The sequence below is a fragment of the Buteo buteo genome, chromosome 12 (genome assembly GCF_964188355.1).
Source record: "Buteo buteo chromosome 12, bButBut1.hap1.1, whole genome shotgun sequence".
NCBI lineage: Eukaryota > Metazoa > Chordata > Aves > Accipitriformes > Accipitridae > Buteo > Buteo buteo.
The window spans coordinates 6,975,601-7,001,061 of NC_134182.1; the positions used below are offsets into that span (position 1 = coordinate 6,975,601).

Consider the following 25,461-nt stretch of genomic DNA (forward strand, 5'->3'; position numbering starts at 1 on the left):
TATTATTCAAAATTTTAATGCAAGTGTCTTCTAATTTTGGATTAGTCAAACTTTTACTTTTTAGTAAGAATACAGTACCTCACAGAAGCAGTGCAAAGCCACAGTGTCTTGAGCCTATCCAGGGCTATGACGTTAGCTAAAAGTACAAATTCGGTGCAGAGGTAGCTTGGGCTATAATTATTGCTCCTACCCAGTCCCTCCTTTTGGGGTCTGAGCTACAGGCGCCTGTGTCTTTCTTTCAGCTGTTCCTCACATGTTGCTGTCCTAGGAGCCAGGCGCAGGGGAGCTGAGCTTCCTCACAGCCAGGAAGCGGCTCAGCAGCCCAGGCTGGAAGAGAAAAGCAGCCAGCAGCAGCCAGCTGGCTAGTTTAAATGTACTATAGATCATCGATGCTGATTAACCGATGCACTCAGGCAAGTTAGGTCTTGCTAGGCTGTTCCCATTCTTTATGTGAGGAACCTCACATCTACACCAACTCAAGTTTTACTGCTGCTGTGAAAAAAAGCCTTTCATAACAATAAACTGTTATTAGTTGTAAGGTCTATTTTTCAATTTCAAAGCAAGAGTCAGGAATACTACAGAACAGATTTTACAAGTCTGTGCTTGGGGGAGAAGATAAAGTAATCTTCATGCTACTTTCTTAGCCTAGCTGAACAAAACAAAACAAAAAAAAAAACAACCCAAAATCCGCAGGTCCCCACAGCAGTATCTCATTGAGATAATACTGCATTCTTCATGCTGTCCTCTCTCACATCTGGTCAAGAATAAGATCTAATTACATGGATTACAGTAGACTTAGTAAGGCCTGTACATGTGCTAAGCTACAAGCAGTTACCCTGCTGTTTGTTAGGGGAATTAGTCTCCTTTCTTTCTCCAAAGTTGCTCTTTCTCTACTTTCCCAACAAATTGCAGAATATCTTCAGCAAGAAGTTCAGGTTCCTCCAAAGCTGCGAAGTGGCCACCTCGAGGCATGAAATGGAAGGAAACTATGTTGGTGTATTTCTTCTGGGCCCAAGCCTGGGGTGTGTGCATGACTTCATTAGGGAAGGAGGCAATGCCAGTAGGTACTTGTACTGTGAGCCTGAGAGAAAAGAGGGAATAATTTTAATCTTTCAAATACTTAACTCTGCAAGAAATGGAAAGTCCCAAGGAAATGTTGTTCTTAAACAGTTGGGCACACTGGTGTTAGGCAATTAAAATTTGACTTCCAGATCTTAAATTTGAAGACTAGACAACACTCCCATTCCTGGGAAAAAAAAATTAAAATTTCTGCATACATTGATATTAAGGCAATTCTGCAAGGGATCCAGGGCATGAGAGGTAGAAGCATGGAAACTGAGAAGAGAGCCCTAGGAGGTGGTAGGTATTGAGTTTCCTCATGCTGCATTGAGTGCTCAGGAGTCACGTATTGAGGGGAAAGCACACAATTTGACAAGGGCTGGAGAGAGATGTACAGTGAAGATTACAACTAGAACACATTGAGCCTGGCAGGACAACTGGAGAGTAGGCAGGGGAAGAATTATCTTGAACTGCTGCGAAGGGGGAGGAGAGGGGAAGAATGATAGAGAGTCAATCTAGACTAGTTCAGAGGAAACATTTCTGAATGTAAGACTTGACTCTGTAAAGTAGCTCTTGCTTTTAACTGGCACAAGTGCACTCTACAAAACATTTTGCACATTAGGGAAACAGGGTAGGGAAGCAATGGGATTTAAGGGGGAAAGTATCTTAGGAAGTGGAATGATCTGGGCTTGTTATAAATAGAGCAACATTTTCTAGGTTTAAATATCCTGTACACATAAGCTGCATTGTCAGCAGTGACAGACTTGAAAATTTAGATATAAAAATTGTTGGACATGTAGCCACTGGAAGCCTGAAAAGAGGGTGCCTAATTTTACATAGGACTTTGAGACTCTTTTCTTTAGGCACATAGAAGCTCATCTCACATAGGCAAAACTGGAGCAGGATACTGCCCACAGTGTAGCCACAACAGCTTCAAGAACTGAGTCAGCTTCCTGGGAGCATCACTTCACAGCTAAATACCACAGCAGTGAGCTGTGGTTGCAGATACCTCAGGGCAGGTTTAAGCCTTCACTAATACTCAAGCTGACACAAGTATATGCAACCAAACTGCTGTCTTAAGTGTCTGCACAGCAGGAACATCAGTCTTACTGACTTTCATATTATGCAGTTTGTCAGTACACTGAAGTTGCTTCCAAAGGTAGGACTTAAATCTTTTGCAGAAATAGGCAAACTGTTACCAGAAAAGTACTAGAACTGCAAACCAAATAAACTATAAACAAAATTGACTGCATGACTCTGTCACAGGCTAATTTAGTAACTGAAGTAAAATCTGGAAGTACTTGTACGTGCTTTTCCCTAGTTAGATACACCATGAATGGGAGGTCATCAAGCAGTGCCTCCCATCAGATCTCCTGACTGATGGTTCAAGATTCTTACCTAATTACCGTGTTTTCCAAGTGCAACACAGTATATCAACTAACAGACCTGTCCTGCAGAGAAACACTGTGATACAGCATTGCTTTTCCTCAGCACTCAGAAACTTTCAGCAGCTGTAAGACATAAGCAACCTGTCTGCAACCATAAAATTAAGTTCAGGGCAAAATATTTAAGGAAAAAAACCACTTACCTTTCATGTTTCTGTGTGCCTATCCCCTCCTGCAAATTTTCTTTGTAGAAACGCATTGAGGAGACTATACAGCCTGACACCCAGTAGATCATGATATTGGTGAGCAGATCATCCAGGTTAAACTTCCTGAATAGGTAAGCCCAGAGATTACTTAGTTGGAACTGAATACCATTTTGCATTACTTTTAGCAGGGACTTGACTTTGGGTTGGTTGTAAGAAAAATAAGTTGCAGGAAAAAATAGTTAACTTGGTTAAGAAGCATTGACAGGTGAAGTGTGTTACTCCCCCTCTGTCTGTCAGTGACCAATTAAGCATGTTAAAGGCTTTCAGACACAAACTGGGAAGTGATATTTTAACTCCTACACAGAAGGCAGACTCCAACAAGCACCTTATGCTCCAGCATAGCTTTTTATACTGTCCATAGACTAGGAGGGTAGGAGCAGAAGAGCACACGGAACAGCTTGTGCCATTTATTATTCATAATTTAAAATGCTACCCTAAGCCTTCAGTGGAGCCATCACACCAACATGTGCTGTAAATAGTGCGTGTTTCCTATCAAATTGTTAGCTGTATGCAGTGCAAACATTCTATTAAAATCCATTGTCACTGGACCTTTTCATTACATGCCCCTTCATTCCATTCCTGCCAGGTACCTCAGCAATTTTCAAAGGGGACTTCATCTCAGATTTCTGCTGCACACTAAGAATGATCCTTTATTAGCAAACAGTAGATAGATGAAGCAATACTGATCAATCTAAACCAAATTCATAGAGAGTGAAGTATTAGTATTAAAATGAATCATGAGTTCTGTTTCCCAGCATCTTAATGTAGGTTAAACTTTTGTTTTTCTGTCCTAATGAGATTCTTCCACCTAAGTAAGTTATTAATACCCAGAAGTTGCAGGCTCTATCTCTTCTCTAGGAGATCAAAGTGGGAAGGGAGTAAGTACATTAGCCTTCACAGCCTGTTTCCTTCTTTGCATGCTGTAGTACAGCACCGCACCTCCCTACGAGATGTGAGGCAATCAATTCAGACAAACTTCTTTAGCTATGACTCTGGGCTTAGTTACCTCATCAAAAATGGCATGAGAGGAAACGCTTACCTCTCTAGTCCTCCATCCTCTAAATTACGGAATTCCAGATCAGTCCATGTAGAAAACTTCTCCAAGATGTATGCAGCCAGTCCTACAGGAGAGTCATTCAAACCACAGCCTAAAAGGAGGAGGAAAATTTAACTAAAATTGTGGTATCTGACTACTAAACTCAGACTGTTACCTAAGCAGCCCATTATAATACAGCGTAGATAACTTTACAAGGCTGTTCCAGCAGCTGTGTTCTTAAATAAATAAATAAAATAGTAGAACAAGTTGGAGCCATTTATTGTTGAATCATAAACTGATAGTATCTGCAAATCAAAAGGCTCTGCATTAGCTCACACTGTACGTTTTTTGAACTGATGTAACAGTATTGAATTTCTGCTGGCTTTTTTTTTCTTGTAAGCTAATAAGATCAAGCTCTATGTGCCAAGCAGGGTTTGCTTCCATTAATCTGGAAGCTGTCATTTATTAAACAGCATTATAGGGCCAAACTCCACGTGCCTACACATGACCAGGAGAATCTGCACTATTATCTAACAGCAAAAACATTTTAAGGATTATTAGAAAGTAATTAAGGAAGAGCAAGACCTTACTGAAAGGTCCATCTTCTGAACTAGCAATAGCCAATGGCCTTTATGTAGAACAAGGCTTAATATACTTTTTATAGTTTGTTTTGCTTGGACAGAAAACACACACCTGCACCTGGAACTTTGCTAATACATCCTAGTGCTATGAAATACAGGGAACATAAACTGTCCCAGCTCCTCAGAAAAACCTTAGAAAAAGTTTTTCCTGAGCAACAGCAATACATTTGAAGTTCCACCCACGCAACCCAACCTTCCTGAAAGATACCTAACACTACAGCTAGCACAATTTCATCAGTAATTGCTATTTAAACATAATTGAGTTCCAGTTATCAAACAACTAGTATTGGTAACTGAAATACCGAGTGGTTGAAAAAGTTATATTGAGCATGCTTTCCAGATCTGCAGAATTAGACAAGCAATAGCCTGTTCTCATATAGTTACTGTGAATAAAAAAGAGTCCATTGGTTTACATATAGGAAAAATTGACATTGATCAATTGATTGACAGTGCTTTGAATACAGGTGCTGCCTGTTTCAGTCAGTTGAAAATGAACCCACATTCCATGCAGGTTTCCCAAAGAATAAGTGTAAAATCAAATCCATGCAAGCTAGTTTGATCAAAAGCCAACTCTGAAGCAATCAAAAGTATAGTATTAGCAAGCATAGTATATGTATGTATCAAGAGCCAGAGACAGCTTCCTCGCTTAGGACAGCTTGCAGCGTAGCCCTGTACCACCAGAAGTCTCAGGAAGACCGTGGTAGCCTCCATGGCTGTGCTTCTTCCAGCTACCTTACACTCCCGTCTTCAGAGTGTTCTTCTCCCTATGCGAACCTGCCACCCGCCATGCTCCTCTCCTTCTTTGTCCTCAAAATTGCAGGAATGTTCCTGCTCCAGCTCCCAAAACATGAACCGACTGCTGGTTCCCAGTCTGCGCAATTTGTTCTGACAGACAACACATTACTGGTAGAGACAAGAATCAGCCAGAAAACCACAGCAGAAGGAGCATGGCTAGGCATCTTTCAGCTACCAGCTTCCCCATCTTTTCTTAACGCACAAAGGGAATTAGAAACTAGTAATTTTTAGAAACCAAAACTCAAAAGAAGCAAAATTATTTTAAAATCCATAAAATTATCATCTTGCCTACACATTTTAAGAATATACCTGGTTCTGTAGGTAAGTTTATGAAAAACCATTAAGAAATAGCTTCCTTAGCTATGTTTTTAATAAAATCCAAAGGGAATTGCTGCTGCACGAAACCAAAATATGTTCAGTATTCTTGACTCAGTTGTCCAATTCAGTTGCAAAAGATATTTTTAAAATAGAAACACTTAATACTCAGATACTTAAAAGCAGTTAAGCAATCTGAGTGACTAGCTCATCTAAGAAAGAACATTCATAGGTACACTTTTTTTTTTTCCCTTGAAAGTCTGCAAGTGATTCAGAACAATGAATGAAAACGAAATTTGATTTTACTTTTCAGGTATTACTTATCTCTATAAAAAAGCAACATTGCATGCCGAGACAGCTAAAAGCTTCTTGTAGTTTACATCATTTGAATATGATCCATTCTCTGTGAAGAAACTGTCTTTTGCCCTTAGCATAGCTGCATCTGAAATAGAATTACAGTCCCCAGTGATAGCAGAAGTGGAAAAGTATTAAATAAACTATTTTATTTATGAAAACTGAAAATGAGGTCAGTGGCACTTAGAGCATGCTCAATTCTGATGTGCAGATTTACTGCTTCTGCATGCAAAAGTGAGTGTAATGCGATATACCCATATGTAACCTTTTGTGACTTGGATACAGAAAAGCCCACCTTTTAAAACCTCTAACGTTCCTACTTCAATTTCCCTGAAAAAACCTGATTTTCTGCATAGTTTAAGCAGTACAGTTTGTTTCTATGAAAGTACAGCTACAACAAACAAAGTATTCTGAGCTCAAAAGGGGTTTTTTGTTTGTTTTACCAACAGTATCCGGCTTTGTAGCCTGTATGTGAGCGTAGCCAGACTCCAACAAGATCCTGTAGAGCCCTTTTTTCAAGAAGGGAAACATCCGCCTAACATCTTCATCCTGGAAACCGAAGAGCCCTGGAAGATAGCGGCCCAGCAGAATGGAGACCAGGTGAATGAATCCCATGTTCGTAACTGAGGCTAGATTTAAATGGAGACCTTTCATATGGCTAAAAATAAAAACAGAAGAAGCCCCCACAAATTAACAAAAATCAAATGTGATTCAAAGTTGTTATATTTAAAATGTTGTTATTGACAAAAATGGACATACTTAAATTCTGACCTGCTAATTACATCAAGACTTTAGCTGTACTTTGTGGTGTGGCTTTTCACACAAAAATGACAAGTCAAATGGGTAACTGTCAGTAATCGGCACACACTCCTGGGCACTAAGCCGCAAATCCTCCTTTTGTTACAAGTACTTATCCCACTCCAGACCCCAGTGGGGCCATTACAAAACTACTGCACAACTGTTTGAAAGAACAGGTATGTGTGTATATATATATCTCTATCTCATGTGTATATATATATATATAAAAAATACAAACTCAAGTATGTAATTTTGGATCACTGCTTAACACTGAGCACTGAAGAAAGAAACTACACAGTGCTCATATGAGGACTTGGACAGGAACTCTCACGTGCACAAGAAACAACTACTCAAAGAATAAAACAGCTTTACATGCCAATCATGCAGCACTGTACCAAAGCAATACTCACTTGGGAGCTATCTGGGCCAGATTGGTGCAGATGAGCCAGCCCCAGTCACCACCTTGCGCATAGAACTCGTTGAATCCCAGTTTTAGCATCAATTCATAAAAAATAGAAGCAGCACTTACAGAATTAAAGCCTGCATTAAAAAAAGAACACCGTTGCATTAATTCCAGCTACACTTCTGACTGTGCAGCATTTATTCTCCCTACAAGGTAACGTCAACGTTCCTAAAAAGCTACAAGTCCATGTTTCCTTGCCTGTCTGACAGACTATATGGAAGCCCTTGTCACATCCAGGCAAGGTCTGGAGAGCAAGCAGAAACCATGAGGACAAAGTCCAGCCTTTGCTGCAGACTAGTGTTCTCCTAACCCCACCAGTTGCTCATGCATTTGCCACCCCCGAGGGGTTGCCAGACTCCCTTTAAACCATAGTCATACTCCAGCTGAGCCCTGTCAGAGGCACTGAGCATTGCCCAGGACATGTGTTTCCACTTCTACTGTGAGCATAGTCTCATCTTAATGATAATTGGAAACTTTAAGTTTCCACTAGTAATGCACTTCTCCACTTCACTAAACCCTGACCACATAAATCATAACCAGGGAAGTACAGAAAAGCAAAACCAACCTTCCCCACATCATTCGGCTGCACACATAATTAAATACTAACTCAGTATCACTTTAAATACTACCTTGCTCCAATTTATTGCAGCTTGTGTTTATATAATTCAGAGCACAAGCTGAACAAGCAGGTATTTGGCTGCAATCTACCATGTAGATACATGAATTCATCTTGTTTCAACTGTTGCTTGTCACCTACCTGTATAATGCTGTTGAATATGGATTCAAAACACCCAAAAGGAACCGTAGCAACTTTACTCTTCCTGCTCACCCCTACACAATTAATTGACTCAATTGCAATTCATGAGTTGTCACTTCGTAACTTTTTATAGCCCTTTGTAAATTATCTATACATTGCTCCTAATACTAATTAATGGTGTCACCTGAAGTCACACTCTTACCTCCCTCTTCCCACATGACACACAGGTTCTTTGTTTCTACACTGGGAAAACAAGAAGTGCTAAGAATTACTGTTCTGCTAACAGGGGCTATCTCACTGTGAGACTAGGATTGTATAGTTCAGTTTCTTCTCATACATCGTACCTTTTTTGTGGGGTGCTTCTGAGAAACCATAACCAGGGATAGATGGGCAAATGACTTCAAAAATGTGTTCATCACTGAGGCCATGGCTTGCAGGATCCGTCAGGAGAGGGATAATTTTGTAAAACTCGTAAAATGAGCCAGGCCAACCATGAACCATTAATAATGGCTTTGCAGACTGGCCTTCAGGCAAATGAGGAGGCTTTACGTGAACAAAATGGATATCAATGCCTGTAAAAAGAAAATAATTAATTAACATGCCCAAATTTACCATGACACTGAAACTAATCACAGAACAGATTATGAATAAATCTTTTCTGAAGTCCTTTTTTGGTGAGCATGCAAACACACTGCACTTCTCTGGATCCACTTATCCAAGGACCTTAAAGTACTTTATAATGGGCAATTAAGCATCACAGCAGCCAAATGAGGTCGGCATATTTCTGTTTTAAAATAAATTGCCAAACTAAGACATAGAAGTGAAGCAATCTACTAACGGTAACATAGTGACTCACACAGCTTAAAGGCAGAAGAGACGATTACATCATTTAGTCCAAGTGCCCTTAAATTTTACCCAAATATCCCTATGTGGCACCAGATAGGCTTCAGTCAACCACAGATTTTTCTTCCTGAAGGGCATACAGTTGCAACTTGAAGGCATCAAGAGACAGGGAATCCATCATAACTAGCAGCTGTTTGTTTGGGGGCGTTAATCACATTCCTTGTTTTGTGCATGCCTTCCTTTCCATATGAACATGTCTGGCTTCTGTATCCAGCCATTGATCCTAATGTTAAAGCAAAAGGAATGTAAAAAGCCTTCACTAAGTATTCTCTGTCTGTGGAGGCCTCCTGTAGTCAAATCACACATCTTAACTGCTGATAAACCAATTGTGCTAAATCAAGGATTTGAAAAAATGCCTTGCTAGAAGAGAGTTAAAGTGTTCAATTTTGTAGTTCTTTTCTACCTTTTGTCTAAAGCTTTCAGTATCTCTTTAAGTGAGTAAACCCAAACAGGAAACTATGTTCTAGTACCAGTCTCCTTCATTGTTAAGTAAAAAGGTAAAAATTGCAGTCCTATTTCCTTTGTGATCCTTACAATATGTAAGCAGTAGGCTTCACACAGCGCTGCACTAGTTGCTTCAGGTGAAATGCTTTTCCTCAAACCCATTCAGGGCTTTGCTTTCCAGGAAACAATAATTTGCTCTTAGTAGAGCCTAAACACCTCACTTGATGTATTTAAGCACATTTTACTGACACCAGCTCCAGCTCACCAGCAATCGCACCTTCTTTCACTGACTGAGATTTCCCCATCCTTGACAATTCTGCAGATTTCTGTATTCTCTGAGAAACTTTCAAGGGATGACAGAAGCTAGGAATCTGATATACAGCATGTTTGATCTTGTCTTTTCATGTGTCCTCTCTGTAGTAATCATTCCTAACGTTGAAATTTCTCTTCCTATTGCTATACACAGTGCATTATCCTTAGCTTCTTCTCCCCTTCTTGTCTCAGATAATATTTGATTATTTTTTTTCTTTTTTTAAGGGAAGACCTTTTGCTTTTATCTTTTTCAGCACTAACCATGTTGTACACATTTAAATAAAATCTTTACATTCTAACCACAATGTAACAACTGTTTATTGTCCCAAATATTACTACAAATATTTTAAATATTATGGTGAATTGCCCCATTTGAAATAATGTACAATTATGGGTGCAAGTAAAAACATAATAGCGTAATCTCAAGCTTGAATTTTGCCATCATGTGAAACAATTGCCTGCTTTGCTCTAAATCTACAACTGTACTGCCAGATAACCCAAGCACAACCCTAATTCAAGCATTTAAATCATCCAGTTTGACCAAGCTCCAGCACCAGCAGATCTTAGCTGAATGACCTCTTCCAAAGGCATCTGTGCTTTGAATGGAAAGACAAACCATTCACTCGCACCTGGCAGCACGTCAACCCCAAGGGAAAGGCATTCTGTGTTTCTAGGCCTATGAATTCTTGAAACAGTGCAGCAGAGCACATCTGCCCTGCCAAGCAGGGACAACCTGAGCAGCCAGCACACCCAGCTGAGGAGGGCTGCCAGGCTGATGGCATCACCATGACAGCAGCAGCTGGGGAACTACATGGAGCAAGAGGAGGCATCTGTGGGTATTTTTGCATGATTGCATGCGAGTCAGGGGACATGTGTACATCTTAAGATCCAGTTCTGTTTCAGAATGCCTGTGCTTGGTTCCTGTTAACACCAGCTGACAATCCATCCATGCACAAGGGAATTCCATTTGTCATTCCTTGTCCTAAAGGCTTCAGGAGTTTCTTGCTGCTTGAGCAGCAGTGCCAATGATCCACGCCATGGCAGCCAGGGAGGGAAGGCCCATGTGACACAACCATAGAATTCTTACCACTGAGATCCCTTGTAGACAAGGATTATGTATTACTGTTTGCTTATTTTTTAAGGGAAAAAGCCACACACCTTGAATCTTAGTTTTGAATTGTGGGTACTTGTTGAGGACTTCAACTTGTTTCTTCCAATTGAACTGGTTTTTCCAGTAGGAGACAACCTTCCTGAGATACGCTGAGTTAGTCCCATAATGGAAGAAACTGTTCTCCAGTGGCTCAGTGAATCGAGCCTGATCAAGTCTCCTAAATAAGTCCTATAGGGAAAAAGAAGAGACATTACAAGCACTTGTGTCTGCCATCTTGTACTCCACTGTGCATGGTTTCTAGTTATTCCCAACCCAAGTGAAAAGAGAACAATGAACATAACATCTCTAATGACACCTGTGCATTTTGCTGATGCTCCACCAGCTGTTTCAGTTCTTTTTCTCCTCCAGATGGCCTCCTTCCTCTTCCATTTACAGCTGTTCTTAACACTCCCTGTTTTTGCAGGGCTGGCTAACCTGTTTGCCAGGCTGATAACCACAGAAGACAACACACTCTTCTGACAGTACTGGGGCTTCACAGTTTAAGCCTTGTTGCCTTTCCGTGGTACTTTGCTCCCCAGGTTACCCAAGAGCCCAACATCACAATCAACGCATGGATCTGGCCCAAACCTTTTGCTCTCCTTCCCAAGCCAAGGGGCTGGATGTCTTCCTTGGGAAACTGAGGGATTTTGCGTGGCCACAAAGTTGGTGAAACTAGACTGGAATTAAAAGTTTCCCAATCTAAAATAACCTTCCCACTGCACTTCAAGATTACAGGGAATGCCGATGATACTGCAGAATCCGTTCAAAATCACTCAGCAGGGAAGGACAGCCAAGAGCCCCTTCCTATTGTGAACAGAACCACAGAATAGTTGAGGGTGGAAGGCAGGTCTGGAAATCTAATCCCACTCAAACCTCTGCGGGGTTTAAACCTGAACAGCATTTTCTAATATAGCGATACAGATAGCTCTCACCCTAAGATGAGTTAGGTGTATGTGCTGGCTCATGCCTCGCACTGCATGGGCAGTCTTAGTCTAGGCAAGATGTTGGTATGTAAGCTCACTGTTCTGGCTTTTAACACGTGTACAGAAAGCATGGATTTTTAAATTAAGTTTTTAACATGTCTTTACATACATGCTTTTTGTCCATCCTCAACACCTTTTAAAAAATGTTTTAGTAATGTATGCTAGTGTAACTTTCAACTCCTAGTTTATGTAAGAATATATTTAGAAACAGAGTTTTCTACCAGTGGATTATGTTGCAATAGCTGTCATAATACAGCATTGCATGTTTCAAAAACATCTCTAAGTTAGAAACTATCTAGCTTTGTGTCTGCAGTGTAAGGGGGAAACATATTGAAGATCAATGTCCACTGATACTACTAAGGAGGGCAAACAAAGTGTTAAAAAACCCAGGCCTTACTGAGAAAATAGGAATCCATTATACATGAATAATATGAGCAATCCCTTGAGTACTGTTTGAACCACTACTCCACACAGATCTGTGAAATTGCACAATCCCTGGCTTAAACACACAGAATCAAAATCTTGCTATCTAACAAATTCTGCGATGTATGTGTTTACTGTAATTACCGCTGTGGTATTAGTGTTGACCAAATTAGATCATTAATTACAGAAGAATCAGCATCCAACACAGCTGCAAACATAAACCAGTCAAGAAAATGAGATACTCGTAATTGCTTTTGAAAGAAAAGAAGAAAAAAAAAAGACAAAAGACATTATTCTTATTCTGGTCTACACAATCAAACTGAGGAAGGTGCACAAACAGGAACACAGAGTTGAGTAATCTGTAATAAGATTTTTACGTTTATTAGGCTTTACAGAGTGTGTTTATTTACTAGCAATCTTGCAACAGCCAGCTGAGAACAAAATTGTATAGCAGGATGTGAAATCTGCCTATCCATACCTATCTTCTGAAGTACTGAAAAATCCCTTCCCCCAAGTCCTGGACATCATTACTCATTCTCATAAATGTAACTATTGGTTCCATTTAAAAATTACTTCCAAACAAGTTCTGCATTTATTTAGCCATTTCTTTCTTCTCTCTCCCCAGTACAGAGATTTGCTTACGCTCAGCTCTTCTTCTGTAGTTTCCACCTTAAATGGCCGAATAGTTGTATCTTCTTCAGTGTCAGGCTTTTGTCCCTTGCCCCACCATCCATCTTTGAAGGGTAATGTCTCTTCTTTCTTCTTGGAAAGTAAGAAGTAGATGATGACTGTCCCCAGAACCAGGAATACTTCAAGCAGCATAATGCCTGCAAGAGAAGAACAGAACTCTGGTAAGCCCAATCAGATAGTTCAGACACGTGACATACTTCGTAAAGACTACAGAGGTTTACTTGCTTTTAAAGATAGGATTCGATCTACATGGTGTTCTGTCACTCACAGGACATCAACACTTCTGTAGAATTTCAGAAATAGGATGTTTTAACCTACGCAACTTAAATGGGGAGGAATTAAATGTTTTGCATAAAAGACATTGAGTAAAAACAGAACTGAAAGCAAGTCAAGAGATCTCATGGCTTGGTAATTAAATAGTCCTCTGATTAAACACGTCCCATTGGCTTCCTCAGTGGCCACTGATTGCTGCTAAACTTCAACAGTAAAGGAGGTGACTGTGGATATTACTCAAGTTTAATGCTTTCTCTTCCTCTGAAGCTCTAGATTTCCCACAAATTCCAAAGCAGAGCATTTCTTCAGTAAGGCTCGCATATCTATTGTTACAGATTTGGAAGGAAAAAACCTGCAAGACATATATAGAGAATAAAAAGTGAAGAGCCTTAGTGAAACCACCTTGTATCCCCCAATCAGCCTGGGGGAGTGGGGCAGGGATGTATTTACATAACCCTTGAACAGCAGTACAAAGGGTAGAAGGACCTTCCCTTTCCTTCTCCCCCTGAACTGTTTTAAAGAAAAAACAAAAGACCACATGCATGGTCTCCTGGCTCTAAGACAACTTTCCGCAAGTAATAAAATTCCGTCAAAGTGAAGAACAACCTGATTTCACAGCATATCTGCATAACCCAACTGCAGGGCTGTTTTGCTTTAGTCAAACAGAACACCTTAACAAAAAAAAAAAAAAAAAAAAAAATCATTTGAACTATTTCATGCTGCAAGCAGAAAAAAATAGTTACTCAGACTCTCTTTACTAATTAATGTTTTCAAGCATCCCTTTAAGTATGAGAAATGTTTGTAAGGTGGTTTGGGGAACAGTACTGTCATCATTTTAATGCATAATTTTAAAGAATGTCATGTTTCAAACACTCATTTGCTGGGGAATTGATAAGACATGAAGTATTTCAAAACTTCTATAGGGCAAGCATTGTTTACAACACAGAACAGTCTTCATTCTCTCCAGAGCTGGAAAGTTTTGTTAGTTTTGCTGCTGCAGAGTAATCTGATGCTCTGAAATTGCTCAAAGATATTCTTGGATCAAAACAGGAATTGTAACACAAATTAACGGGAGTTCACATGATTATAACAGGAGTAAAATTGACCTGCCTTGTAAGTGCCTTTATGTGACAGGACACATTTTAGTCAACCTCTTGAGTTTAATTTCTAATGCCTGACAATCAATAAATAAAATGGTCAGAATAAGCACCCACTAAAACATTTGTATACAAGTCAGGCACTATGCAGATAGGACAGCAAGCTACAAAAATTTATTGCTTAGACATGCAAGTGCTACAGCCTTAAAAAGTGACCTAAAATTCCTTAATCCTCAGAGGCTGGAGAAATGGGAATGATAGGCACTGAAAGAACTTGATTTGTTTATTTGTTTCACCGGTCCTTCCATAATTTCTGTTGTTTGAGGAGGTGCTAGTTTTTCTCCACAATGTTCTCTGGAGCACAAGACAACAATCTTTTCCCACCTCCACCATGCTCAGGCCATAACTTACCCCTGAATTAAAAAGTTTGTCCAATTTCAGCTTGCCTCAACACATAAACCAATGCAGTCTAGGAGCCTCCAGAGCACAATTAAATTTTACTGCAGAGCAGAACTGGAGGGGCTTTTAGAAACCTCAAAGCACTTTACATAGAAATAATACCTAGCACAGTATTTAATAGCATTTCTATTACTAAGTCTTAACAGAGAAGAACAGCAACTTCCCTGAAATCACAGCACAACTCAGGCCATGTCTAGACTAGAAAGGTTCACCAGCGTAACTATGTAAACACTACAATATGAAAAAATCAAACTCTTGGCCAACTTCATATGTTTACAAAGGCCCACGACAAACAGCCGTGCCAAAAGAAAAGAGAGCTGCTGTCAGTGCCAGCCCCGTTGTTCAGGCAGGATGGCTGTGGTACCTAGAAAAACAGAGGACTCTTTCTCTGTATCAGCCCCATTGCCTCTGTCAACACGGTGACAGAGGCACAGTGCCTAACACAGAACTGCTTTACCCAGGAACAGAATCCCAGCCCATTCTCCAGCAAGAAACTTGTATGTCCGAAGTCACTGGAGTACCCAGATCTACAAAAACATTTCTCCTTCCCCCATCTGCTCTCAAGGAGACTTGAGAAATCATCATTTTTGCAGCAGAAGACATGGGAGAGATTGTGTGCAAACACATGCATTTGCCCTGGACTCTGTGTACAAAGAACTCGCTATGTGAAAAGATAGCCATTTTTGCAATTAATTCCAAACAGACATTAGGATGAGCTTGTTTACAATCCAGCAATAAGCACGAAAATCAATTTCAGGTCTCACAAAAGTTCTGTCTTCTATTGCAGAGAATTGGGACCAGTGACAAATTGATTTGCATGAGATGTCATTTTGACTTGGAAGAAGCTGTCTCTGACACTGGTTGGATTATTTTTTGCTAACAGAGAGAGATCCCAAGTTGCTCTCTATATTCAATCTCTCTCAGTTCCGTTGAAAGTGCCTGTAAAATTCCTAATTACAACAAACACAGGGGCCTAGAGCTCCAACTAGGCTACATTTTCTTCTGACTGCACAGGAGGAAGAGAAAGGGCAAAGTGCGTCAGCAGTATATTAACTTGCACCAGTTCATAGCACACTCAAAGGGATTGTTATGCTAGTGATGAGTTACTGGAACGCAGCATGCTCCTACCAACCTCTCCAGCCTGTGCTGAGAGGAAACCACTTAGAGCAAACGCACTCAATGATTTCCCAAGTTTGCTATTCAAGCTAGTTCTCTAAAACTCCCGTGTGTTATTTGAACAGCATAAAGCAGCCTCAGTCATGACGCACCTGTACCAGAATTTCCTCTGCTAATCACTACTGAGCTCTTGTGAGATGGCACTTATTAGCCCCTTACACTTGTTCTATGATACAGCAATACAGGACCATGAATGTGGAAGGACAAACAGGCACAATAAAACTTTTCTATACTTAGAATTTTCAGAGATTTAAAGAAAAAAGTGCTGGTGTTTTTATTCTCTGAAGTGTCTCAATGCAACTGTGCTGGCATGTTGCCTTTAAAAATGACTACTTCAAAGGGAGTTCATGTTTTGCTTTGGCTTTTTCCTCTTTCTATGTGACCAAAGGCAAGACCTTAGAAGGAAATATTTCCATTTATTCCATGGTCAAGTACTTAGACTCCAAGACTTTGCTGTACCCCAGGGTGGATATTGTTTGTAGACAGCACTTAAATACCTTAGACAGTACTTTTATCCTAAAGAGCCCAATGAAGAATGTTTTTGTTTTGCTACTTTAAAAACATGTTTTGAAAGAAAGCGTGATGGATTCAGTAAATAGCCCAAAACCTAGCTCCTCTTGAAGAAAATCAAGTGCATCTCAAGAAATACATTGATTTGCAAGAAAACCCCCAAACTTTATTACAGTATCTTAATGCTGCTTGTTGAAAACACTCTTGTTTTTCAGCATTTTTTGCATTTTGATTTGCTCTGTCCTCTGTTTGCGCACTAACAGCAGAGGAGCAAAGCAATTATTATTTACATCAAAGCTATGTCCTGTCTCATGCCCTGTCTTCATCAGCATCCAGTAACAGATGCCCTGGAGAACAGTGCTATTTATTTTTTAGAGAGGTCATCTATGAAATGGCTTAATGGTAAAATCCCCATCTTGTCCTACTAGTAATCATTCACCTTTCCCTTGCAGCATTAGAATCTATCTGAAACATGTTACTGGAGAAATAAGCAACTGGGAAGACTTTCAACCTAACTTCTAGAAACCTGTTTTGGCCCAAACGCTATGCAACCAAGCTACTACGGCTTGAATGATGCACAATACCCACAACTCTGAGTCATGCTATTAAACCATATCAGTGCAAACCAGCTAATGCATGGGTGATGCAAAAGCTCTAAGAGACCATGCTGCTTTCAGACACATGCCAAAGGTGATCATGGCTTAGAGTTAATTACATTTTCTCTCCAAGGTTGGTTTACTAGCAGACTACAAGGTAGCTCAGAGTGCTTAGCATGCTCTGACGCTGTTAGATACAAGGTTTATTGATTAATAATTACTCTGCAGGAGAAATAACAGCTCAATTTAGAAGTGGTGTTTCCATTTATTTTTGTTCTGTTACATAAACTCCCCCATTAGGTTTTACTGAAAAGGCACCCCTCTGCCGCAGTGTCTTTGTTTACAGATCAGTTTGCCTGAAGAGCGGCAATTGCAGGTTAGTCTTCCCAACAGATCTGAAGGAAAAACAACGCACTGAAGGACTTAAAAAACCTCATGAAACCTGTAACAGGGTCCCCTAGCACTGACAGCCTATAAGGGACCAAGACGTGGCACAGTCCCAGAAGCTTCACCCTCAGTCCATTTCCTACCATCTCCGGGCATTACTTTTTTGTCATTATGTAGCACCAGAAACAGAGAGAAAACCGTGAAGACATAAGTGTAAGAAAAGCTTCCTATTTGTGTAGTTTATGGAGCATTATGACAACCTTCAAAATAGCTTAGCAACACAGGAATTGCTTTGCATACAACTGATAACATCTCCCAGGTGAGCATAAAGTGATACATTAACATTGTAGGGAAGGAGGAGAGGTAGGCATCGGATGAAATAAAGCATCCTACGCAGGGAAGCAAATCAAAGACAGGAAATAGAAATCCAATAGAGTTTCTGGCTTGTCTCGATAAGAAATTTACCATTTACATTTTTTATTGCCATAGGGAGGTGGTGCACAATGCTATCTCCAAAACAGCAGGAAGAGATATCATTCTGTTCCACAATCATTTTCTAGACTGTGCACAATCAGGAATCAGCCAGCAGGAACCTAACTAGAAGACTACAACCAAGGAAAGGGGTCACCTCCCCAAAGAAGGAGAAGCCATGCTCTCGCCTCTCCCAGGAGCGGGGCACACCGCACCTGGGACAGGGTTGGGGGTGCGCCTCCATCACCACAGAGAACGCCCCACACCTGTGGCAGTGAGGCACTGCTCCTTTGCAGCTCTTCATCTGCTCGGCCCCTCAGACAACTGTAACGATCGACAGAGAGCTAATTGAAGGCTCTCGAGGTACCTGTATGCATCACCCAGAACTCGTACTTAGGGCAGTCAGTCCCAGAAGCACTTCATTCCAGGGGAGCAGCTGAGTACCTTATACAACATATTCCCACCTAGTTTTTCCCTGCAATACAGTGACCATCAGGTGGTATCATCTCTTCAGTACTACACTGAAATCCAACATGCACTGAGACCCAAGCCTAGCTAAGCAAAAAAGGAAAGTAATATGGGACTAAGTTCACTGTTACCCACTTTGCCTCACCCAAAGGAGGCATATTTATGCAACCACTGGCCGGTCAAAGCTCATCTCACAAACATAATTTAAAATACTGCACACCACATCTTTTAAGAGGAAAATACTCAATTTACAAGAACAGATACTTAAGCACCACTGTGTGCTCTTTCAAATCCGAGCCCAACATATTCTTATGTGCTTCTTAAAAACATGTCTTATTTAACTCAATTTTCCTTACTTTGCTTCTATTATGCTTGAACAAACCCACTTCCTTCAGAGAGTCTAAAAAAAGCCTGTGGGCTGCATAAATGCAAACTGGCAGAATCCGACCTAGGATCTGTGTGATACCTGTTAGTGTGACCTAATGACTATGTGCACGATTCAGGGGAAAAGAGATCTACTCTCCATCTGTAATCATTTCTGTTTAGGACTCTACAGACAGAAGAGCTGCTAAAGGATTCTTAAATAAGCACTGTTCAGTCACAATAATTAAGGGTGAAAGAACTGTTTAAAATTTCACAAGAATGCATTTGATAGCTACAACATTAAGGTTAGATCATGCAGATTTTATCCTATTTATCCTATCCAGCCTTTAGCCTATTTAACGACCCTCAAATTCCAACAACAGTGACAGAGGTTTTTCTGCACGAATGCAGAGAAGCAACAGAAGCCTGGCATCCAACCTGCGGGTGAACACAGCTGAAAGATGGGTCTCCTAGACAGACCTCTCTCAAACCGCATGTTACAGTTAAAAAAGGGAAGGATATCATGCCAGTAAGAAGTTTTTAAAACAGTTTGTAGCTACTGTTCAGCCAACTAAGTGACACAGTCCAATAAAATAGACTCCAAAGAAGATCTCAAGCTTTACTTCACATTTAATTTAAAATGTCTGAAAAGAAATTACAAATAGCACATTCTTCTGTTTTGCCTTCCACCAGAGTTTCTAGCAATAATGAGATGAATCTCCTCATCCTATGCCAGCATCTGCATTTTACAGAGAGGGGTAGAAAAAAGTGCACGTGAACCAAAAGACTGAGATATTACAGATAAGGAAATGAGATCGAGGTAATTGTTCCTCATGCCTTAAAGGAAATTCAGGCACTATTTTTAGCTTCGCTAAATCCTCAAGTACTAAAGAGTAAAAGGTTGCCTTCCTCCCCTGCAATGGTATTATGGCCAATGTTTTGCCCAGTCTGATCTCTAGATAAGACTCACATTCATCCCGTACTGCTTGGTGGTACAGCACAGTGTGTGTCCTTCTGTTTACTGTGGGATTTTCCATTAGTCTAATTTTCTTAAGATTCTTCCATGAAATCAGAGAGGGAAAGATCATCTTTAACTAGCAGCTTTACAAGCTTTTTGTATTAATGCTGTTAGAAAATTGTGTTACTAAAGCCTTTAATTATTAACACATGCAGAATTGACTTGTATGCGGTGCCTTAGAGGGGAAGAAAAAAAAAAAAAGAGCGCAAACAGTTTGAAATCTTGCACTCCAAAGTATGTAAGAACAAAGTACATAACAATCTTTCAGTTAAAAGAAGGTGTGGAGATGGAAATGATGAATATAAAGATTGCAAAGAAAATTTCTGGCAATCTGCAAGACAGTAAGAGGAGGTGCATGCTGTAAATTTAAATTAGGATCATGACTCCAAGTAGTAAGGGCAGCATGAACGAAAACATGTATGAGTGTAAAAAAAAATTTTTTTTTTAATAAATTGTGACTATGGAAACAGGAAGAAACTTGTTATCTCTCTATGAAGACTTCATTCTCAAAGAGAAAAGGAACTTTGAATGATGAGAGAGGAGGGGAACAGATGGTAGTCATCATTTTCTGTCAAATAACTGCAACACCAAAAGGATGTGCCAGAGTAAACATGTAACAAGAACAATTCTTACTACATCTCTCTCTTAATAACCACTAAATATTTATGTTCTCTTTGTATTTAAGGGCTTCATCTAGAAAAGTGCACTACCTGTACCCACCAGATTAGAGCAATTAACACTCACGATGAAGCAGCCAAGAGGACAAGGTCCTTCAACAGAGCTCTATTTTTGATTCATAATACATAGTGATTTAACCCGAGAGAAAGACTCATCTTCTATTAGACAGCAGAGCATACCCAGGGTACAGATGCAGTGGGCAGCCAGGGCATACAGAACAAACTGATAGCGCAATAGTTATGTCTTCATTGCAGAGTTCAAAAGAAGAAAAAAAAATAATCAACTGCTAAAGTGCAATAACTATGAGAAGAATTGCTCGAGGTAGAGAAAGAACGAAAAAAATTAGTTTGCTGAGCCTTTACTTGTCTTGTGGATTACACCTAATCATCTCCAACAGAGATGTTTCAAAAAAAAGTTGGGAGGAATGTTGGAGAACAGCTCACTTCTCAAATCTAGAAAACAGCTCTTGTTCTTTACCCCAGTAGGATCCCTCCATAAACATGATCACAGATAATTTCCTCATTCTGGTAAATGCAGTAGAAGACGGCATCATACACTATTGAAAAAAGCAACTAACAAAGCATGGCTACCACGATTCCCACAGAAATACTCCCAGCCCTGCCAATCAGAAAGCATTTAATCAATAACAATATGCTTAAACACATATTAAAGCCGATAACGCTGCTTTAAAAAAAAAATAATCAAACTATAAAACCCAGGGTATATTCAAATCATTGTGTTAGCCATCCTGCTACATCTAGTATGACCAAGATATTAAAGCAAATGCCATTTTAGAAGTAGACTTTTGTGCTTTACTATTTACATAAATACCCATTTACACACACAATGATGTTTTTAATTAAAAATAATGTGTTCAGAGGAAGAATCCAGGACTTCTTCAGTAGTAGTATTCAGAAGGGAAAAAGTATTTTCAGCATTAATTACAAGCAGACCAAAGCTCTTCAGAGAGAAGCAAGATGCTCTGCTTTCCAAGTGCCTTTTCTTTAGAGACTTACACAGTAATTAAAGATCTATTTGCCACATTTGGAACTTGTGCATTAAAGACGACTGCCCTGGTTCTGGGATTGTGTGTTTGAGCCTGCACTCTTGCAGGCTCAACAAAGCAGTGCACACTCTACCACAAAGGTAAGACTTTACCTCTGCTCATCTGGCCACAAAATTTGAATACTCCCAACTATAATACAAGAAACGTGCATAGGAATACATAAGATAATCAATTCATTTTGCCTAGAGCTATAAGCTATACTTCACCTACCACCCCCATCCCTGCTTTGCTACTTCTCCACTGACAAATTACTTGACAAACTGTTACTGAAGAAACAAGAATTTCTGGGAGTATTATCATTCTGGAATTATTACCCCAAACCTTTTTATTTACCTGTTGTAATTACTTAGAGCAAATTGGCCATGTATATATTCTACTAAGAAGCCTGAACTTGTTTCACAGCACTTGCCATACTAAAACATTGCAGTTCTATGTCTAAAAATACTAGGTAAGTCTGAAAGCTTTGCTGAAACCCTAGATGAACAAACAGGCTGAAAACATGGTATTGCCCTACAGAATGACCAAATACAAGAAGTATAGCAGATCAACGGGGGGGGGGGGGGGGGGGGGGGGGGGAGAAGGCCTTTTAAACACCTAGTAATCCAAAACCTATTTTGGGCAATTCACACAGACAAATTGTATGTGGATTCTGGCTGCACTGGTTATTACCAACTGTGCTCTATTTTGAATCATTTACTTCAACACCATGATCGCCCCAATGAAAAAAATAACAAAATTTGGAAGAAATAACAAACAAGCAGAGTTTAAGCAAATCATACGCAAGTTTTTATATATGAATTCAGGCTGGAAAAGATGTAGAACAAAGAGTCATGAACTTGACACTGTGCCAGGACCTTTCCCACAAAGACTTCAGCTCTGACAAATATCTAATCCTTGTCCTTGGACAACTTCAACTGGGGATTGATTTTCAAAGCTGCCTAATTGCTTTTGGTGCCTATCTTCCATTGATTTTCAGTAAGCATTAGCAATTTGTGCACTCAAGTCTCAGCTTACTTCAGACAAGAGTAATATCCGTTCCGGAGGAGAAGCACGGCATCCCAAAAGAATAGTGCCAATCAAAATATTAACCCCACATTTGTGGCTGTGTAAGTAAGTTTGAGACAGTGGCTTCTGAGACTGATCCTACCTCGCAGGTTTACCTACAATAGCTAGGCACGTTCGCTTATTTTAGATAAAGCTATGCTATCTATGAAAATAAGGGAAGAGAAAGCAGCCTAATTCAATAGAATTGGAAAATTAAGTAATGTACGTGATTATGATATGTTTTAACTGCAAGGCAAAGTCAAAATCCCAACTGAATTCTGACAAACTGAGCCAAAATTGAGGAGCGGGTGCGTCATTTGCTTAGTCTTTGCAGATTGCTCAGTTATGCAACAAAAGACGGTCATCAAGCTTAAAAGGTTTTCTACTCATCTCTAAAATCCTTGTTCAGCAAAGGGAACTATGTACATGGTACTCGTTCAAACAATTTTCAGGTTTGGCAAATGACCCATAAACCAAAAAAAAAAAAATCCAGTTCAATTTCATATCCCCACTGAGATGAGTAAAAAAACGCAAACCAAAACCAGACTAAACCATTTATAGGCCAATAGTTAAAGCCACTTACTCTAACTAAACCAGGAAACCTGGCCAGACTCCCAATGAACGCTAAATAAAATTGTTGTTTCCATAACTATTGTCAGCAGTAAGGCCAGCTTATCAGGAACCTTAAACTAGTCAAACAACCTTGTCTCCGGCAAGCTGTCAGGGAATGTCACATCTACTCTCTCCCCAGAAAAAGCTGATTAGGGCCTTCCTGCTCCCAAAAATCAACCCAGAAATCCCCACCCGGCCCACTGCTATTATTCAGACTTTAATAAACACCCATTGTTAGTAATATTTTGATACTACCAGCTGGCAGAGGGGCACACACCCTTTAAAACAATGGTATTTGAGGCACGTAGGCGCAGAGCCCACTTTCAACGGTCCCCGCTCCCTCTCTCTCGGTGTCCAACGCCGGCGGGCTTCGGCAGGAGACGCCGCACACAGAACAACCTGTAAAAGTAATTTCGTTTACTGGACGGAAAGTTCAGGCCAGCGCTCTCGCTTCGCTCCCTCTTCCCTCAGCTGCCTACCGCCGAGGCTAGGAGGGGCAGAGGCACCATTTCACTCCCCCGGGGGCAGGGAACTTCACGAACACGCCTCAGTCCCCGACCGCAGCTGCGCGGCATTGCCCTCAGCTTCGTCCGCCGCGGTGAGGGGGGCTTCCCCCCTCGGCCGCCCGGTAACGGCCGCCGGAGACCAGGACCCCCGCCCGGCCGCCGCCAGGCGAGCGGGACGAAAGCCGAAACGCGCGTTAAACGCTGCGGGTTTCTTGCCGGTAAGGCACGACCCCACCGCTGAGGGGATTCGCGCCTCTCCCCTCAGGCGAAACGAGCAACGCCGCGCGGGCTTCCCCTCACACCCCACCCGGCAACCGCCCGCCCGGCGCCGTTACCTGCCGCGGCCGGAGCGGGAACGCGGACCGCGCACGCCTCGCCTCGCCACGCCTCGCCTGGCCTCGCCTCGCCGCCGGGGCCGCCCACCCGCAGGCCGGGAGAGGGACACGGTACCGGCCGGGCCCCTCCGTCCGCAGCCCGCTGGGAGATGTAGTTCCCGCCGCGGGGGCGGGGAGCGCCGGGCCGCGACCCGGGCGGCGGCATGGGCCGTCCCCGGCCGGCCGCAAGCTGAGGGGTGCGGGCCGCCACCACAGGCCGAAGGCGAACAAGCAGACGGCGGGGAAGGCTTTACCGCCCTTGACGGCGGCCCCAGGCAAGGGGCGTCAGCACCGGCGGCCCCCCCCGCCGCTGGCAGAGCCCCGGCAGACCCCTCTTCGGCACCGGCCGCCAAGGGGGCGGCGGGGAGCGGCGGGGCTCCGAAGCACCACAGGTGGTCACGGAGCGTTACAGGGTTCAGCCCCGCAAGCGTTAATTCACTGTTGTAATGGCAGAATTGGGACACGGCCAGGCAGCAAGGAACTATCGAGTGGGACCACGTGCAGGCTTCCTAAATGGCTTCTCGGGCAATCTCACCAGCGCTGGCCGCGCTGCGGTAGGACCGACTGGAGAGAAACACGTTCGCACTGCTCCACCTCCCCAGCTACTGTCCTGTGCAGCACAACCATCTGCCTAACAGAAGGAACGCTCTGAGAATGCACCTAACGGGTGCTATTCCCCTGAACCCGTGTTCTCCAAGGCCTGTCTTCCAGACTCGGTCAGAGAGATCAGAGCAAGCCTCAGAAGGTCAGGCTGTAACACCTAATCCCATCAGTAAGAACATAACAACCAACTTAAATTCTTTACTGGCTCTTTCCATTCAACATCAGTTTTCATCTATCACTTCACTCCCGCATTCCAACATTACTTTCTTTGTCAGCTCCACACCATCTCAATTAATCTTGTTTGGATTGTTGAAGTGAAGTCTTAACAAGCAGACTTGTGATCACAGGTAATGATGCCCTTCACGTCATTCAACCTCTTCTACCTAATCATTCCAGTCTGCTCAAACCATTCCTTTGCCCAAAGAGTATGTGGTGCAGTTCTCATGCTGTTTTGCTATGAACAGCAATAGCTGCTAAATCAAAAAAGTCATCTGTTTTAAAGCAACATGTGCCTAAAACTGTTCTGTAAGTAAGGCTTGTCTTTTTTTTGTTGTTTTCTTCTTCTACACCAAGCATGCTGGCTGTGAGTTCTGCCCCTTCTGGGGCATCCAGCTTCACCAGCAGCTCCCTACGAATTTTCTTCAGACACCAGAAGCATTAGTAGCAATCCATCTTTCTTCTGTAGGACTACAGGGATTTCACATACATACAAATAGGACTGTGTTGAATTTCACAGTAAAACATAACAACTTTTATAAGATGATAGACAAAAATGCAAATGTATTATGTCTCACACTGTCATAGCACTTTATTACAGCTACCAAATACTGTATTTGACTATTTTAGTTAATGAAAAATTGCATTATTCTATCCCCTATTTGTTATAAAAATGCCAGCTCCAACCTCTAGTTCGCCAGTAACTCCAGCCTCTATAACTTGTTAAAGAAGTAGTTTCATACTTTATCCAGGCTGTCCCATATTCTTAA

At 41.4% G+C, this 25,461-nt stretch overlaps 2 protein-coding genes across 6 annotated transcripts in view; one reads left to right on the forward strand and one right to left on the reverse strand.

Moving 5' to 3' along the window:
• Positions 1-6,451, forward strand: part of TMEM63A (transmembrane protein 63A) — a 50,256-nt gene extending 43,805 nt beyond the window's left edge. For both annotated transcript variants that reach the window (XM_075042534.1, XM_075042535.1), the window contains one exon: positions 6,301-6,451. The gene's annotated coding sequence lies outside the window, so the exon portion shown is untranslated. The remainder of the gene's footprint in view (positions 1-6,300) is intronic.
• On the reverse strand, positions 1-24,061 carry EPHX1 (epoxide hydrolase 1). 4 transcript variants are annotated; one of them, XM_075042542.1, is made up of 11 exons: positions 23,834-24,061; positions 23,248-23,391; positions 12,727-12,911; positions 10,687-10,867; positions 8,214-8,441; positions 7,060-7,189; positions 6,295-6,509; positions 3,750-3,858; positions 3,260-3,346; positions 2,648-2,773; positions 1-1,081 (listed from the first exon to the last, which is right to left on the reverse strand). In XM_075042542.1, exons 3-11 carry the CDS (start codon positions 12,904-12,906, stop codon positions 856-858), a joined length of 1,482 nt encoding a protein of 493 aa, XP_074898643.1. In that variant the 5' UTR covers positions 12,907-12,911; positions 23,248-23,391; positions 23,834-24,061; the 3' UTR covers positions 1-855. The 4 variants fall into 4 exon arrangements, with proteins under 4 accessions (XP_074898643.1, XP_074898641.1, XP_074898642.1 ...); XM_075042540.1 differs by having other exon boundaries at positions 23,270-23,391; positions 23,834-24,059; XM_075042541.1 differs by lacking the exon at positions 23,834-24,061 and adding an exon at positions 23,472-23,732 and having other exon boundaries at positions 23,270-23,391.
• Between the last annotated feature and the right edge of the window lie 1,400 nt (positions 24,062-25,461).

What these genes read in the sequence shown, in the direction of transcription:
- EPHX1 (XM_075042542.1), bottom strand. Translation starts at nt 12,906, where the DNA reads ATGCTGCTTGAAGTATTCCTGGTTCTGGGGACAGTCATCATCTACTTC. An exon ending in AGAAGCACCCCACAAAAAAG is followed by an intron (nt 7,190 to 8,213) that starts GTACGATGTATG and finishes TTTTTAATGCAG; the next exon opens with GCTTTAATTCTGTAAGTGCT. An exon ending in GAGGATGGAGGACTAGAGAG is followed by an intron (nt 3,347 to 3,749) that starts GTAAGCGTTTCC and finishes GATCATTCTTAG; the next exon opens with TGTGCAGCAGAAATCTGAGA.